The sequence below is a fragment of the Sciurus carolinensis genome, chromosome 16 (assembly GCF_902686445.1).
Source record: "Sciurus carolinensis chromosome 16, mSciCar1.2, whole genome shotgun sequence".
Lineage (NCBI taxonomy): Eukaryota > Metazoa > Chordata > Mammalia > Rodentia > Sciuridae > Sciurus > Sciurus carolinensis.
Window position 1 is genome coordinate 51,208,398 of NC_062228.1, and position 17,024 is coordinate 51,225,421.

Below are 17,024 nucleotides of genomic sequence, written 5' to 3' on the forward strand. Positions count from 1 at the left end.
GTTGTCACAAGGTTTCCAAGCACAAGAGGGTTGATAAACCCCTTGGCACTGGTAAAGGACATCTGAATAACTTGGAACTCTGAGATCTGTTTACTCTGGGTCCATCCAGATGACACTCTGCCAAAGAACTTTCGGAGCTATAATGAAACTTCTCTAGTTCTCAGACTGTGACTTAACGACCATGTTGTCATTATCTGTAAGTACTCACAGGCACTCCCAAGAATCCACCCAACACCCCACTGTTTAGAATTGTCCCGACTGCCACAGCTGTCAAGCCCAGCAGCCACGGGGCCCCCAGGCATGTGTTTCAGCTGGCAGCTCACTGTGCAGGATCAACCACAGGTGACACCTGGGCTCTAATGCCACTGTGTGCCTGGGCATCCTGTTTCCCATCAGCAAGGAGCTTAGGGTTCTGCTTAAGCCCAAAGGCACAACCAGACCAATCCCAAACTCCAATTTAGGAGTGTGTGTCCTGGGACACTGTGAGAGACTCTGCATCCATCTGAATCCACTCAGGGAGGAAAACCACATAGTAATTCCAACAGGCAAAGTTTAATATAAAGAATTATTGGGGGGGCTGGGGATATAGCTCAGTTGGTAGAGTGCTTGCCTTATAAGCACAAGGCCCTGGGTTCAAATCCCCAGCACCACAAAAAAAAAAAAAAAAAAGAATTATTGGGGCTGGGGATATAGCTCAGTTGGTAGAGTGCTTGCCTCACATGCATAAGGTCCTGGGTTCAATCCCCAGCACCACCAAAAAAAAAAAAAAAAAAAAAAAAAGAGAATTATTGACTTCAGCAGTGAATTGAGATCACAAGGAATTCATTGGTAAACTGCCTCAGAATTGACTAGAAATCCATCTGGAGTGCTGGGGAGTTATTCAGAGAAGCCTCAATGGAGGCTCCTATGAAACTGCTGGTGGAGGAGAGGGCCAGGCACCAGAGGAGGTTGCTGACCACCTGGCTGTCAGGGGCTGAGTGCTGGGGAAGCCACCTGCCATGCAGGACCCAAACCTGGAGCAGTTAAGCTGCAGGTGCAGCAGAGCACAGGCCTTCCCTCCTGGAGTGTCTCTCCAGCACCCCCTGCCGGCAAAGCCTGTCCTGCCAGTTGGCAAAGGAAAAAATTGTAAAGGCCCAGATCCATTTTCACAGAGCAGGCAAAAAAGTTGAATATGGAGCTCAAAGTCAATAAATCAATTACTGGCAACATTGTGGGACTCTGGGTGGCACTAGCCTTTAATGAGTGTGAGCCAAGGATGCTGGACATCCTGCATCGAGCTGACTAGTCTTGCACTAGGAAGAGCCACTGCTGCCAAGTGCTAGCAGCACTCCATGTCAGTCAGGGTCCCTGCAAGAGATGGCTACACATTCAAATGTGGACAGCTTGGGAGAGGCCTCTTGACAAGGGTGAGCCATGTGTGGGGTGAGTACAGCTTCCTGCCCTACTGGCTGGGAGCCTTTACCTCACCAGGTCCTAGGGGCAGGGGAAGGAGCCCTGGGTGGAAAGGAATGCCCGACAGGATGACAGGAACAGTGACTGCCGGCCAAGGGCAGCCCAGAATAAACACCCGACCTCACGTCCTCCTTCCCTCAGACCTGCCAGGCCCCCTCCCCGCTGCACGAACCCCTCTGAAGTCGGACATTCCACACAGCCTGCTGGCTGCGTCCACTGCCTCCAGAGCAGGCTGAGGCTAGGCAGGGTTGGGGCTGGCTGTCCTGAAGCTGCTCTTCGGGTCCCAGCTACAGGCCCTGGGCCTCATCCATCCCCAGGACCTCACAGTTGGGCAGCATTTCCTCCACCAAGATCCGAGTGAGGCCTGGGTAGGACACAGCTGGGAGGTTTGAGATATCCAGCCTGCGAAGGTTCCTGAAAGGGGAAAGAAGGGCACTGCGTGAGGAAAGCATGTGTGTGAAAACCATCATTTAATTCTCCCAGACCCGTGCTGCTCATCCATTCCTACCCCCCAACACTGGGGATACGGGGACAGCCTAACAGTGCCCCCCCCCCCACTTTCTCTCCAGCATGCGGGCTGGGTGGGAGATGCACTGGGTCAGGGCTCAGTCTGAGCTGAGGTCTCACTGGAGGTGGTGGAGGCAGGCGAGGCCCCGTTCGGAGATCTGGGGGCACCCTGATAGTGAGAGCTCCTGCAACGAGCCAGCCAGCGGGTAGAGGCGGCTGAGACACCAGTCGTCCACGTGGGGGCAGTGCTGCAGTGACAGGGACTGGAGCTCCTTCAGGGGCACTGTAGCAGGAGAAGACAGGATGGAACCAGGGGCTTTCTGGAACCTACCACCAGAAAGGGAGATGCAGAGGCCCTCCTTCCCCTATCCCCTCTGCCCGCACCAAGCCCCCTCACAGAGGTTGTCCAGGCCATCGTAGTTGATGGCACAGCCACTGGCATCCACAGCCTGCACAGGCACAGTCTGTAGCTTTAAGAACTCGCGAGAGAAATGGCCACGCTTATTTGGCCTGATCCATTCATGGTCCTGAAACCTGCAAAAGAGAGGGAGGGAAGAAAGGCATGGAGGCGCATGCCTGTAATTCCAGCAGCTGGGGAGGCAGAGGTAGAAGGATTACAAGTTCAGGGCCAGCCTCAGCAAGTGAGTGAGGTCCTCAGCAACTCAGCAATACCCTGTCTCAAAACAATAAAAAATAGGGCTGGGGATATAGCTCAGTTGGTAGAGTGTTTGCCTTGCAAGCACAAGGCCCTGGGTTCAATCCCCAGCACCGCAAAAAAAAAAAAAAAAAAAAAAAAAAAAAAAAGAAAACAATAAAAAATAAAAAGGGCTGGAAACGTAGCTCAATGGTAAAGCACCCCTTGGTTCAACACCCAGTACCAAAGGGGGTGGGGACAGACAGGAGGGAGTGCTAATGGGTCTTCAATTCCCCAGAACCCTCCCCAGCCTCTCTGCTAAAGTGACTGCACCAACACACTTCCTGTACATCAGCCTTGTTGGATCCTAGGATAATCCCAACAGAGATGGAATGCTTGTCTAGTCTCACACACCTGGAGGCTGAGGGGCCAAGGGATTATAGACAACATAGGAGCACAGAGTTAGACGCAGCAGTCCTCGTAGACAGGCAACAGTCACGGGGCATTTCCAAACCAGGATACTGTCCTAAGGAGGTTGCTCAAGGAAGTGTGCTCAAACCAAGTCTAAGTTGTTTATTTTATTTTTTAAATTTTTTTGTGGTACCAAGGATCGAACTCAGGGGTGCTTGACCACTGAGCTAGATCCTCAGCTCTTTTTATTTTTTTATTTTGAGACAAGGTCTTGCTAAGTTACCCAGGCTGGCCTCAAACCTGCCATCCTCCTGTCATGGTCTCCTGAGTTGCTGGGACTTCAGGCATGCACCATTGCACCTGGTCAGGTGCAAGTTTTAATTGGAACAAACATGAGGATTAGATGAATCCTCTGGGAATGGGAATTGTTTTTCCAAAAAGAAAAAAAAAAAAAAGGAAAAATGTCAAGGAGGAGGAAAAAGGGAAGGAAAAAGAGGTGGAAAGAGGGAGCGAGAAAAAGAAAAACTATTTTCTTTTGAGATGAGTCTAGTTATGCTGCCCAGGTTGGCCTTGAACTTCTGGGTTCACGCAATCCTGCTGCCTCAGCCTCCTGAGTAGCTACTGAGACTACAGGAGTGACTAACCAACTTTATTGAGAACATATGCTATGCAAGGCCTCATTACAGATGTTTAGACTACTGAATGCTAGTCCTTACTGTAAACCTTGCAAATTAGCTACTATATCACCATCTCATTTTATAGGTGACACCACAGAAGCTCGGGAACAGGTCCCACACCACACGGCCACTAGGTGGTAGAGACAGGGGTGCACAGGAAAGCCCATGTGACTGCAGAGGCTGGTCTCAGAGACCCTGCTGCCCCTCCCCACCCCACAGTGGAAACCTTTGCTGTCATACTTGACTGCACCTCCCTGCTTCAGGACAAAGAAGGCTCCTGCGATGTACGGACCATATTTCTCCCGGATGTGGGCGAGTGATCTGCCAAGAAAATGGTAGTAAAGGTGAGGCCTGGGAGCACCACACCCCTCACCATGTGCCAGTGCTGCTGAGAGGGGCAGAGTCCAGAGCACCAGGCAAACACACCTGGCTGTGAATCTTTATTGAATGACCATTAAGTGCTGGGCCCCGGGGTCACAGTGGTAACCATGGCAGATAACCATCCCTGACCTTCCTTTTTGAGCTGAAAAGGGGCAATAGATAACAATCCAGGAAATAACCATAAATGGCAGAGTACCAGCTCCATAATGAAAAGAAGTCATGGGGGACACTGACTGGGAATGGCTTGGTCAGGAGCCGGCCTGGTGGAGACTGGTTTAGTTTGGGTGTTAAAAAGACACTTCTTGGAGCCAGTGAGAGTGGGCAGACTTGAATGGTGAGAAGGAATGAGAAGGTCAGGGCCTGAGCCTGCCAGGCCTAAGGAGCTGAGAGGCTTGAATTATTATGGCTGGGTCCACAGCCAACAAGGAGGCCTTGTGGGTGAGGGTGAGAGGAGTCCGTGGTAGGGGTCTCAAAGCTCATGGCAGCCCTTCTTAGGGCCTTGGAGATGGGCTTTTACTCCAGTTAGTCAGGAACCACTTGGAGTTTTAGGCAGGGGATGATGGTTTGTATTTACTTTCTCATGAGTCCTTTGGTTGCTTTGTAATGGAGAACATGTTAAAGGTTAGGAGAGATCGGAGTGACCTGACCTTAAAATGAAGGGGCCCAGGCCAAGCCATGAACAGTGGAGGTGACCAGAACTGGGATCTTCTAATACTGATGCACTGGATATGGAGGGTGGAGAAGCCAAGAGAAGAGTCAGGAGGACTCCTTAAAAATCAGTCTGAACGCCAGTGGCACCAGTTCCTGTGATGGGGAAGGCTTAGGTGTGAGCAGGTTCTTTTAGGGAGAAGTGAAGGGTTTGGTTTACCATGTTAGCTAGATCCCCAAGTGGAGCTGTGGCAGCAGGTGCCTTGAGGAGGGTGTGGGTGGGAGACAAAGATGCAAGAGTGGCAGGGAAGCCCAGGGGCTGGCTGGGGGTAGTAGGGCAGGATTGGGGCTCTGGTTGGTGAGGCCTGAGCAGCAGGCAGGGTCTTGTAGGTTGCAGGTTCTCACCGATTTTCCTGGTGTACCTTCGACATCTTTATCTGGAGCAAGTACAGTCTCAGAGCCTCCACGTCATAGAAATGGTCACTTAGGAACTGGAGTAGTGTCCTTCTCTTCCTCTGATTGCCCTCCGGGGGCACTGCCCCACTCAGACCATGGATGCCCCTAGAACTCCCATTGTATGCTAGGGCCAACCGGCACAGGAACTGGGGAGGGGAAGAGGAAAGAGGGGCTGGGTCTGGAGCTGGACTTCTCCTGCTGTCTTGTTTCATGAACCTCAACCTCTTGCTTCCTCAAAATTCTCCTTTCAGAACTTCCCAATTCTGAGCCGCGGGTGGAGCTCAGTGGTAGAGCACCTGCTTCATTTGCACAAGGCTCTGGATTCAATCCTTAGCACCCAGAGAAAAAAATAAAACTGTCTTTGGGATTCCAAAAATTTCCCCATGTTCTCCCCAAGTTCTTCCTAAATTCTCTCCTTGATTTAGACAAATATTCTGTTTTTTTCCGAATTCTTCTACCATGTCCTATTTTTCTCTAAAAACCTCAATTGTCTGACTCCTTTAATTTCTGACAAATTTGCACCTTAATTTTACCCATTTCTCTCTGGAATCTTCCTGATTGACCCTTTTCTTTCCACTCAAATATAATCTAAATTATTTTTTATTGTATTTTGACAGCACTGGGAATTGAAACCAGGGCCTGGGGAGGGCTAAGTAAGCATTCTACTAATGAATTACACTCCCAGGCTCCCTTTCTAAATTTGCCTGTTTAATTAAGGACACTCATTAAACCCAAGACCACCCAAAAATGCATATGCCTTTAAGAGAAAGTTTGAAAAATGGAGGTGCATGGCCACAAGAGAAGCCTCCCAATTCTTCAATTTCTCTTCCAAAGTCTCCTCTGTGGTACTAGGGATTGAACCCAGAGGTGCACTACTATTGAGCTACATCCCTGGCCCTTTTTAAATTTTATATTTTGAGACAAGATGTTTCTAAATTGCCCAGGTTGATCTCCAACCTCTGATCCTCCTGCCTAAACCTCCCCAGTCGCTGGATCACAGGTGTGTGCCACCTGCACTGGGCTAAATCTTCTGCTTTAACCAAATTCACTCACTCCCCCTTTTGCCCAAATCCTTATTTCCATTTATTTATTTGTTTATTATTTATTTTTAGTGCGGGGGCTTGAACCCATGGGCGCTTACTGAGCCACATCCCCAGTACTTTTTAATATATATTTTAAATTTAGAGACAGGGCCTCGCTAAATTGCTGTGGCTGGCTTTGAGTTCGCGATCCTTTTGCCTTAGCCTCCCAGCCGCTGGGGCTACTGGCGTGCTCCCCCGCGCTCAGCTCCCCTAAAAACTCTTAAACTTACAATTAATTTTCCCTAACTACATTCCTTGGTTTTTACCCAATTCTTCAAGTTCTCTTAACGACTATCGCAAATCTCTTAATTTCCCTCAGATTATTTTCTTTGGAACTCCCAAACTCACATCTTGATTCCTAACTCTGAACCCATTATTCCATCATATCTTTGGTTTTCCATCAAAATTACTAAATCTGTCATGAATTTCCTTCAAATTTATTCTGTTCTCCACCCTCGAACCCAATCGCAGACTCTCAAGCAAAACAGTTCCAGAGCTCTTCCCCGCCCAGAACCCACCCTCGCATGCTCATTGGTTCCCCGCACGCTCAGTCGTATCCCTCTGTCTGATTGGCTAGGCACACCGACTTTCAGAACATTCTTTCATTCTCATTGGTTGCCTTCTGCCAAATCCCCTCCCACTCGCTCCTTAAAGCTCCGCTGCCAATTGCGGCTCCTCGGATGCTTCCTGCCCCGGTAGTCACGGGTGTACGCTCCCAGTGTGAGACCGAGCGGCAGATGCCCTGCTCCCTCACCGCTCTTTACTCCCTCCGGGAGCCGAGGGTGACAAAGGACCCGAGGGTGGAGGCTGTAGACCGGACTTCAATTTCGGGAGCTCTAGGAGGTGGGGTCACTTACCGACCTGGGCGCCGCCATCTTGCCTGGCTTACGTAGTCGGAAAGGGCTGGTCTTTTCTTCTCCCGCCCCCTTTTTCAATTGCAAACGCCTTCTCGTGGCCACACCCATCCCTTTTCCAGTCCTGATTTTTATTCTACTCAGGTTTAAGGATTGCTTGGAATACCTTCTCCACAGGCCTTAAAAACGGAACTCTACAAGTCCTCCCCTAGGAAAGCTGTACGTTCATTTTCTCAGACTGCAATCGCAGTTCCCCTGAGTTTCTTTCTCTTTTTTAAAAACCACGTAATTTGACTAAACAAACCATGTCTTTTTTTTTTTTTTTTTTTACCCCAAACCGGAGTCAAGCAAGCGAAAGGTGGAGGGAGGGAGTGGGTGGTGAGGTTAGACATAGGGTAAGAGACTGAGGTCAGATCTCAAGACTGATATTGTAGTAAAGTGTACAACCTAGTTTGGAGTTCAAGCCTAGGGCTCTTAAAGATTCAGTGTAAAGTCTTGTGTGTAGAAGTTTTCATTCATTTGTTCCACAGATACTTAGCACTACTGTGGGGTGGCAAGCACTGTTCTGGGATCGAAGTTACCTTGGTGAGCAGGACCAACCCGGCTCCTCTCTCAGGGAATCAGCATTCCAGGAAGGGAGAAGATAGATAAGAAGCAAATGAATAAGCAAGATAAAGTCAGATAGTGTTTGATAAGAAGTAGATAAAACCAGGGGTGTTTTCATAAATATAATAAGGATAATAAATATAATAGGGGGTGACTGGGACATAGAGCCATTAGCAAAAAGGCCTTTCTGAAGAGGTGACATTAATGATGGAAGTGAGCCAGGAATGGTGGGGCATGTCTGTAATCTCACCAACTCAGGTGACAGGTAGGAGAATTGTAAATTTGAGGCCAGTCTCAGCAATTTAGCAAAAGCCTTTCTCAAAATAAAACTAATTGGGGATATATAGCTCAGTGGTAAAATACCTAGTACCAAAAAAAAAGAAAGTGAATGATTCGAAGATCTAGGGGAAAAGTGTTCCAGATAGAGATAACAGCTAGTGTAAAGGCCCTTAGGTGGGAACCAGCTTGCAGAGAAAGGTAGAGACTGGGTTAGAGATGTGGATGGAAGGTTGACTGTGCAGGCCCAGTAGGATTTTATTCTGTTCCCAGTGAGGAGAGTGACAAAATCTTATTTACATTTTGTAAACATCATTTCTGTAAGGTACAGAATGGATCTTGGAGATTGAGGAACCAGCAAAGAGGCTACTTCAATAGTCCAGGCAAGTGATGACCAGTGATGGGGCAGTGTGAATAGTGAGAAAGGCTCAGATTCTGGATCTGTTTGAAGATCATGCCAACGGTCTGAGAAACTAAGAAGATCAGGATGGAGATGAGGAAACTGAAGAAGCAGCAGGTTGGGGAAGATGGGGATGATAAGCTGAATAATGCTCCCACCTCCAAGATATTTATGTTTTGTGATCCCTGGAACCTTTGACAATCATTCTTTACATGGTAAAAGGGACTTTACTGTTGTGAAGTACAATCTCAAGGGGGGAGATTTTCATGAATAATCAGTGGGACCAATGTAATCACCAGATTCCGCTGGGGAGGTTGGAGGATTGAAGTCAGTAGGAGACAGGATGGTGGAGGCAAAGGTTGTAGTAAAGGAAAAAGGGGCCCTGAACCAGGGAAGGTGGATGGCTTCTGGAAGCTGGAAACAATGTGGCAATGAATTCTCCCGCAAAACCTCCAGACGGATCCAGCCCTGTGCACCAGTCACTTTAGACTTCTGACCTCCAGAACAGTAAGAGAATGACTGTTGTTTTGAGCCACCAAGATTGTGATAATTTTTTACAGTGTCAACAGGAAATCAATTGTGTCTGGTACTTCACAAGTGAGAGTTCTGTTCTGAACACATGGACCTTGAGATGTCTGACATTCAAGATGGAGCTACTGAGCTCAGGAGGGAGGTCAGGACTGAGTCTGGGGCTTGGGAGCCATTGACTTATTGGTGGAATTTTATAAAACCTTGGGCTTGAAAGAGAAGCAGAGGACGGCCTGCAGAACTTCCTAGTTTTTTCCATGGCAAGGCCACCCTGATGCAGGCAGCATTGACCACTCTGTTATAGACAGCATCCTGGACACTGAGGCCCCTCAGTTTCCCTGGTAGGGAAACGCTGGGATGGCAAGAACCAGGGGACAGGAAAGACCACCAATCTGTGGTCACACTAGAGGTCAGGTGGAATAAGTTAGGGTTACGGTTAAGGCTGAGAAGGAGGTGAGAGGTGGAGGATGCAGGAGAGGAAGGACAGACAGCATCCACAAACACCAAGTACCTGTGTGTGATCCAGTCTGAGAAGAGGCAGGGAGGTGGAGTTTGACCTCCCAGAGAGGCTGTGGCTGGACCATGTGAGAGCTGAGGTAGGAATTCAGGAGGAGAAAAACAACAACAACAACAAAAAAAAAACCCACAGCCAGCTGATTCTCCCTGAAGAATGGACTTTGGGATGCCTCTGTCAGCTCCCCCTCCTGCCCTTTCCTCCCCTCACCCCACTGCTCCCCAGGAGACTGGGTCACCCTGAACCTTGCTACTTCCTGCTCCTAGCAGCCACTGCTTACACTATGGAGCTGTGGGTGCAGCTGAAGCAGGCGGGACTGGAGCCCCCAGGGCTGGGGCCACCCCCCAAGGCCCTAAGGAGACCCCCACCAGAGGGGAGCCCTGGCCAGACTCTTCTGTCCCCAGGGGAAGAACCTGGAGGTGCCAAGGAGAGTCTGCTGTGGATCTGGGAGGAGCTGGTGAGTGAGGAGGGGTCTGGAGGGATAAGAGATGGAGAGAGAGAATGAGTGAGTGAGTGAGTAAGTGAAACAGAAAGGGCCAGAGACTAGAAGACGGGCTGAGAGACAAGAATAGGGAACTGGAGGCAGAGGGTGGGGGAGAAGCAGAGACAGCATGAGGGGGATGGAGACAGAGACAGGCAGGTGGAAAGCAGAGATTGAGAGCTGGGACAGAGACGCAGCCTGAATCTGAATGTGAGGGGTAGGGAGAGAGATGACAATAGCCACAGATAGGGGTGTAGACATGGGGCAACAGAAATAGACACAGACAGGGAGAGATGGGATGTGGAGAGACAAAGGGGTGGGCAGACAAGGGGAAGCAAAAAAGAGAGACAGAAATGGAGAGACAGAAACTGAGATCCAGAGACAGAAGGACAGGCAGGATGGCACCGAGGGGCACTTGAGGACCTGCCCAGGTGCTGTGGGCAGGGACCTGCTCCCACCCTGGTCCTGGTGGGACCCCTTACCCCCTGATATGGCCTGCCCCTGACCCCACTTCCTGCCTGCAGGGAAACCTGCGCCGTGTGGATATCCAGCTGCTGAGTCAGCTGTGCAGCCTGGGGCTGGAGATGGGGGCACTGCGGGAGGAACTGGTGGCCATCCTGGAAGAGGAGGAGGAGGAGGAGAGCACCAGTGAGGAGGAGGAGAAGGAGGAAGAGCCCCAGGGGAAGCAGGAGGAAGGACACCTGGGGACCGCCTGCCCAGTCCCACGTCTCCCTGACTTTGAGATGACTATCTGAAATGCTTTAGTTTGATGCACAAATGAAATAGAGATGTATGCAAAGGAGAGGGGAGATTTGCAGGTCAAATCCAGTTTGAGGTCAGCGGGCACTCCCGAGCTGGTTCTTTCTCTGATGATGTTTGAGATGAGATCTAGGCATTGGTCTGTGACTATAGGTGGGTTTGACTGCAGGTGATATGGAAGGTATACAGAGACACCACAGAAGAGCCTCAGATGTGGCCGGGGAGATGTGTGTCTTTGCAAATATGGTGGAGATGCTTGCAGATTAGGGTGAGGGTCAGTGCCATCCAGTGAAGTAGCCACCAGCCAAGCATGGCTGTTGAGCACTTGACACATGGTGAATTCAAGTTGAGATGTGCCCTGGGTGTAAAATATGCATCAGATAAAAAAGGCCAGTGTAGTAAAAAGGAGGTAAAACATCTCAACAATTTAAAGTATTGATTATATGTTGAAATGATAATATTTCGAGTGTATTAGGATAAAATACTATTAAAATTAATTTTTCCTGTTCATTTTTTATCGTGGTAAAACATATGTAACATAAAATTGATTGGTTTAACCATTTTAAAGTGTGTGGTTTGGTGGTTACATTCACATTGCTGTATAACTGTCACCAGAACGCTCTTCATCTTGCAAAACTCTAAGCATTAACAGTAACTCTTCATTTTCCCATCCCTTCTCTACGAACTTGACTATTCCAGGTACCTCACACAAGTGGAATCACGCCATATTTGTCTTTTTGTGTCTGGCTTATTTCACTGAGCATGATGTCCTTAAGGTCCGTCCATGTTGTAGCATTTGTTAAAATGCCCTACCTTTTTAATGCTGAATGCTGTTCCACTGTATGTATGTACCTCTTGTTCATCTAGTCTGTCTGTGCTTGGACACTTGGGTTACCTCCACAAGGCTGCTATGAACATGGATTTACAAATGTTGGTTCTAGTCCCTGATTTCAGTTGCCAACATTTACTATATCTGTGTGTGTGTGTGTGTGTGTGTGTGTGTGTGTTTAAATAATAGTCATCCTAATGGGTATAAAGTGTTATTGTGATTTTGATCCATATGATTTGTGTGATGTCCTGTTTCTTTCATTTATTCATTTCTTTCTTTCTTTCTTATTGTAATGCTGGAGATTGAACCCAGGGTCTCCTCGCATGCTAGGAAAATGCTCTATCACTGAACCATACCCAGCCCCACCTATTTCCTTTTACATTTTGAAGTATGACTGCTAGAATGTCTCAGATTATAATGTAGTGCCCAGCACAGTCATGGAGGCTGACGCAGGAGGATCTTGAATTCAGAGCCAGCCTCGGCAACTTAGTGAGGCCCTAAGCAATTTAGTGAGACCCTCATCTCAAAATGAAAAATAGAAAGGGTTGAGGATGTGGCTCAGTGGTTAAGCACCCTGAGGTTCAATCTCCAGTACCCTCCCTGCAGAAAATTACAGTGTGACTCCTTTTGCATTCCTGTTTCATATGTTTGAAAGTAGGATGTGGGTGGGGGCAGGTGACATCCAGGGTTTACAGACTGATCCCAGATGTGCTGCAAATGTGTTACAGCTCTACCTGCTGGAGATGCGCAGTATTTACAGTCAGCGGCCCAGAAGCCCCTGGCATGTGACTCTTGACCAGTGGGGCTACCCAGGACTGGGGTGGGGATTAGGGTGGGTGCTGGGAGTTTAGGCTTTTCATGGTTTGAAGATTGGTTGTCCCTTCTGAAACTCATGTTGGAGTTTAATCTCCATTGCGAGGTATTAAGAGGGTGAAAACTTAATCTAACTTTTGAGGTGAGGCATCTGGGAGGTGGTTAGAATTAAAGCCATCAGGGTGGAGCCCCCGGTATCAAACAGTAGTGGCTTTAAAAGAAGAAGGAGGAAGACAAGGACACATGTATGTGTGGCCTCTCTTTTGCCATGTGGTTCCCTGTACCATCTCAGGACTCTACCAGCAAGAAGGCCATCACCAGATGTGGCCCCTCAACCTCGGACCAGAACATGGGCCAAAATAAACTCCCTTCCCCCCTTTCTTCCCCTTCCTTCCTTCCTTCCTTCCCTCCTTCCTTCCTTCCTTTCTCTCTCTCTCTCTTTCTTTCTTTCTCTCTCTCTCTTTCTTTCTTTCTTTTTCTCTTTCTTTCCCTTCCTTCCTTCCTTCCCTCCTTCCTTCCTTCCTTTCTTTCCTTCTTCTTTTTTTTTTTGTATTAAGGACTGAACCCAGTAGTGCTCTACCATTGAGCTACAACCCCAGTCCATTTTTATTTTTTGTTCCGAGACAGAGTCTTGCTAAGTTGCTGAGGTTGGCCTTGAACTTGCAAATCTTTTGCCTCAGCCTCCCAAGTCATTGGGATTACAAGCATGCACCACTGGGCCCACAAACTCTTTTTTTACAATTTACCTAGATTGTGGGTAATCACTCTATTACCAACAGTAGCAAATAGACAAAGGCAGACTTTCTCCCCAACCTGGTTCTCATTTGTCAACCTGAGCCAGGTCTGCAGCTCTGCTATATGGGGACCGAGGAGGACATTAGAAGTCAGACCCCAGCACCCAGGGAAGGGGAGAGGTGCCCCATGGAGCATGCAAATGTTGGTATTCCAGACAGAGTCTGGGGTGTCTTGGCAGCTACACAAGGCAGTGGGAGTCACCCTGCAGAGATGAGGAGGTCAGGTCCATGGCCTGGGCCATGGCGGTGACATCCGTGGGGGAGACAGAGTGTGAATGTGGCCGGCCCCACCAGTGCTGTCCTCAGCACCACTTTTACTGAGCTGCACCCAGCAATGACTGAGTCAGCTCAATCCTGCCCTCCCGGAGCTCGGCTGAGTCAGGGTAGAGTCCCAGCACCACCCAGAGATACCCAGGGCTGGGACAGGAAGCATAGGAGTCCAGAGGACCCAGATAAGGCAAAGGACCCAGGCTGAAATGTTAGGAAAGAGTTCTTAGAGGAAAAATGAAGGAATAAGGAGAAATGGACCAAGTAAAGAAAAAGTATGTATAGGAGGTACAAAAATAGCCCCGGCAGAGGCATCTAGTGATCTAGCGATTTAGCCTCTTGCTATTAACCAGGGATCTGTGGACTAGGAGTATCAGCATTGTCACAGGAATCTATTGCTGCACTCTCGTTCACGTCCCATGTGGGCAAGGGAAAGGGTTCCTGTTGGAGGGATGGGCTGGCTGCGAAATAAAAGCTATGAAATTTACATGTCAGAAATAAAGACAGAAGGCAGGAATACCTTAAGTGCAGGGGTTTGCCCGGTTGAGCCATCCAGAAGGGCCTGGCTCTAGTGAAGAAGGAGCCTGTGCTTGCTTTATGTATATAGGTACAGATCAAAAGGAACTGGCAGAAGCTTCTTTGGAGAACAGGAAGATAGGGGTGGGGTAAACAGGCCATTTGACTCTAGCGGGTCACTCCGATCTCTGGTGCTTGTACTTGAACCTGAGTGGTGAGCTAGCGTAGGATGTCACGTGACTCAGGCGTTCTTAAACAGTGGCTATCTGACCGTGAATTCCTGAGGCCAGGCATTCCTGGTTAATGGCTTGAACTTCGCCCAGTTCTCATACCAGTCAAGGATGGCTTCCCTCACTGCACAATAAATAGCCCCAAACTTGGTTGTCTTAAAACAATGACAGTGTGTGCTTTGTTTATGGGTCTGTGATCTGCAGGGGCAGCTCATCTCAGTTCCACGATGTCCAAGGCTCCAACTGAATCATCGGCAGGCACGTTTGCTCTCCTGTCTGGTGGTTGATGCTGGCTGTTGGCTGGGTGGCCTCTGTTTCTGTTCATGTCGCCTCTACATATGAGCTAGTTTGGGCTCCCACACAGCATGGGGGTGGGTTCCAAAGGCAAGTGCCTGGGAAAGTGCCAGACAGAAGCCACACTGCCTGTGTGACTTAGCCTCAGAGGTCGTGTGGGGCCACTTTCACATCCTATTTGTTGAGGATTGCAAAGTCCTGCCGGTGTTTAAGGGAACTGCAAATGAACTTTACCACTTTATGGGAGAGCGCAAGGCTCAGGAGGTGTGCATGGGACAGGAAATGCTTCTACGCTCTTTTCTGGAGAATAGTCTGCTGCAGCATCACCTGGCGGTTCGGCACAGGCTGACTCAGTTACCCCCAGACCTACAGAACCAGACTTTGCACCTAATAAGATTCTAGGTGCTTCCTTTGCATATGAAGTTTGAGAAACAGTGTTCTAAGACACAAAACGGACAAGGTGGTGTGCATCTGTAGTCCCAACTACTAGGGAGACTGTGGCTGGAGGATCACCCGAGCCAAGGAGTTCTGAGAGCAGCCTGGGCAATATAAGAACCTATCTCAAAAAAAAGAAAAAAGAAAAAAAGAAAAAAAAATCACAAATATGATGCTGTTTTGAGCAGGTGAAGAAGGGGAACATTATTTAACTTTAGAAAACTCACCCTTCCCTCATCCATGCAGGACGTGGCTGTGGAGATGTGGAGGGAGGATTAGAAGGTCAAAAGTGGTGGTTGTATATAAGCAACCAAAAAAAAAAAGGCAGATAAACTAGACTTCATCAAAGTTTAAGACTTGCATGTATCAAAATACACTATTTAAAATGAAAATATAGCTTATAGAATAAGAGATATTATTTGCAAAAATATATTCAAAGGCTGGGTTTGCAGCTCAGTGGTAGAGCACTTGCCTAGCATGTGTGAGGCACTGGGTTCAATCCTGCACACCACATAAAAATAAATAAATTGAATAAAGGTATGTGTCCATCTACAACTAAAAAAATTTAAAAAAATATATTCAATAATGGTCCAGAATATATGAAGAACTCTTGTAATTCAACAACAAAAAGACAATTCATTCAATTATAAAATGGACAAAGGGCATGGATTGTGGAAAGCTGTCCATATCTAGCAGAATCAGATTTGTTTGAGCAATGGGATACAGAGACCTGACTCCCAGAAACTGGCAGCCATGATAGACTGTTCCAGATAGCCTAGGAAGTAGGTGGCCCTGTGTGGGAGTGGCTTACCGTCTGATTGATATGCTAATTTCCTAAAAATATGGCTTCCCTAACTCCACCCCCTGCTCCGGGACCCTTTACCTGTGTGACTATAAATAAAGGAGAGGTTGGCTGTTCCATCTTGTTAGAGGTCAGATCTGGTATGGCCCGATCCATTACGCCCCCCTCCCATTTGATAAGAGTATTGGCTCTTGTGTGTTTATTGATTAGATAAGTTTATAGGTCATTTATTGCTGACATGTCGTCCTCTGGCAGTTAACCCTTCCCTCATCCATGCAGGACGTGGCTGAAACCCCCACAATGAATAATTTCCTCAAAGAAGATATACAAATGGCCAAAATAACACACACACACACACACACACACACACACACACACACACACACGAAAGCCATGATATAATTCAGTCCAAGTCTGAAGGCCTGAGAACCAGGATTGCAATGTCTGAGGCCAGGAGAAGATGGATGTACGAGGTCAAGTAGAAGCAAATTTGCCCTTCCTCTACCTATGTATTCTATTCAAGCTCTCAATAGATTGGATGATGCCCACTCATGTTAGGGAGAATGATTTTTATTCAGTCTAGAAATAGCCTCACAGTTGCACCCAGGAGTAGTGTTTTACCAGCTATCTAGGTATCCCTTAGCCCAGCCAAGTTGACACATAAAATTCATCCTCATAGGCTGGGGTTGTAGCTCAGTGGTAGAGATCTTGCCTGGCATGCATGAGGCCCCAGCACCACACACACACACACACACACACACCACCATCACAACATTGTTAGTCATAAGGGAAATGCAAATCAAAATTACTATTAGTTTCCACTTCATGATCACTAGAGTTACTATCAGCCAAGAAAGTGGAAAATAAGTGTCAGTGAGGATCTGGAGAAATTGGAACCTTTGTGCTAGTGGGAATGTAAAATGGTGGAAAACAGTTGGGGGACTCCTGAAAAAGGTTAGCACAGAATTACCGTAAGACCCAGAAATTCCACTCGTAGTTATATACACAGGAGAATTGAAACCATTTATCCACACAAAAATGTCCATAACAGTGTTATTCATAATAGAAAAATAATAAAAACAACCCAAATGTCCACTAACTGATGAATGGATAAACACAATATCTTATTTATTTATTTATTTATTGGTACCCAAGGGTGTCAATAACCCAGGGGTGCTTAACCACTGAACCACATCCCAGCCCTCTGTAATATTTTATTTTGAAACAGGTTCTCGCTAACTTCCTCAGGGCCTTGCCATGTTGCTGAGGCTGGCTTTGAACTTGCAATCCTCCTACCTCAGCCTCCTGAGCCACTGGGATTACAAGTGTACACCCCTGTGCCCAACACAATGTCAAATTTATATATAACAAATACCTT

At 47.8% G+C, this 17,024-nt stretch overlaps 2 protein-coding genes across 3 annotated transcripts; one reads left to right on the top strand and one right to left on the bottom strand.

Annotated features, from left to right (window-relative positions):
* Positions 1-748: 748 nt before the first annotated feature.
* On the bottom strand, positions 749-7,141 carry Dmac2 (distal membrane arm assembly component 2). Of its 2 annotated transcripts, XM_047528566.1 has the most exons (6): positions 7,106-7,141; positions 5,116-5,312; positions 3,922-4,002; positions 2,357-2,493; positions 2,080-2,242; positions 749-1,866 (listed from the first exon to the last, which is right to left on the bottom strand). In XM_047528566.1, exons 1-6 carry the CDS (start codon positions 7,121-7,123, stop codon positions 1,740-1,742), a joined length of 723 nt encoding a protein of 240 aa, XP_047384522.1. In that variant the 5' UTR covers positions 7,124-7,141; the 3' UTR covers positions 749-1,739. The 2 variants fall into 2 exon arrangements, with proteins under 2 accessions (XP_047384522.1, XP_047384523.1); XM_047528567.1 differs by lacking the exons at positions 749-1,866; positions 3,922-4,002 and having other exon boundaries at positions 2,076-2,242.
* A 1,861-nt stretch (positions 7,142-9,002) lies between these two features.
* Positions 9,003-11,052, top strand: Erich4 (glutamate rich 4). Its single transcript, XM_047529889.1, has 2 exons — positions 9,003-9,883; positions 10,432-11,052. The coding sequence occupies exons 1-2, from the start codon at positions 9,710-9,712 to the stop codon at positions 10,660-10,662; spliced, it is 405 nt and encodes a 134-aa protein (XP_047385845.1). The 5' UTR covers positions 9,003-9,709; the 3' UTR covers positions 10,663-11,052.
* The last annotated feature ends 5,972 nt before the right edge of the window (positions 11,053-17,024 follow it).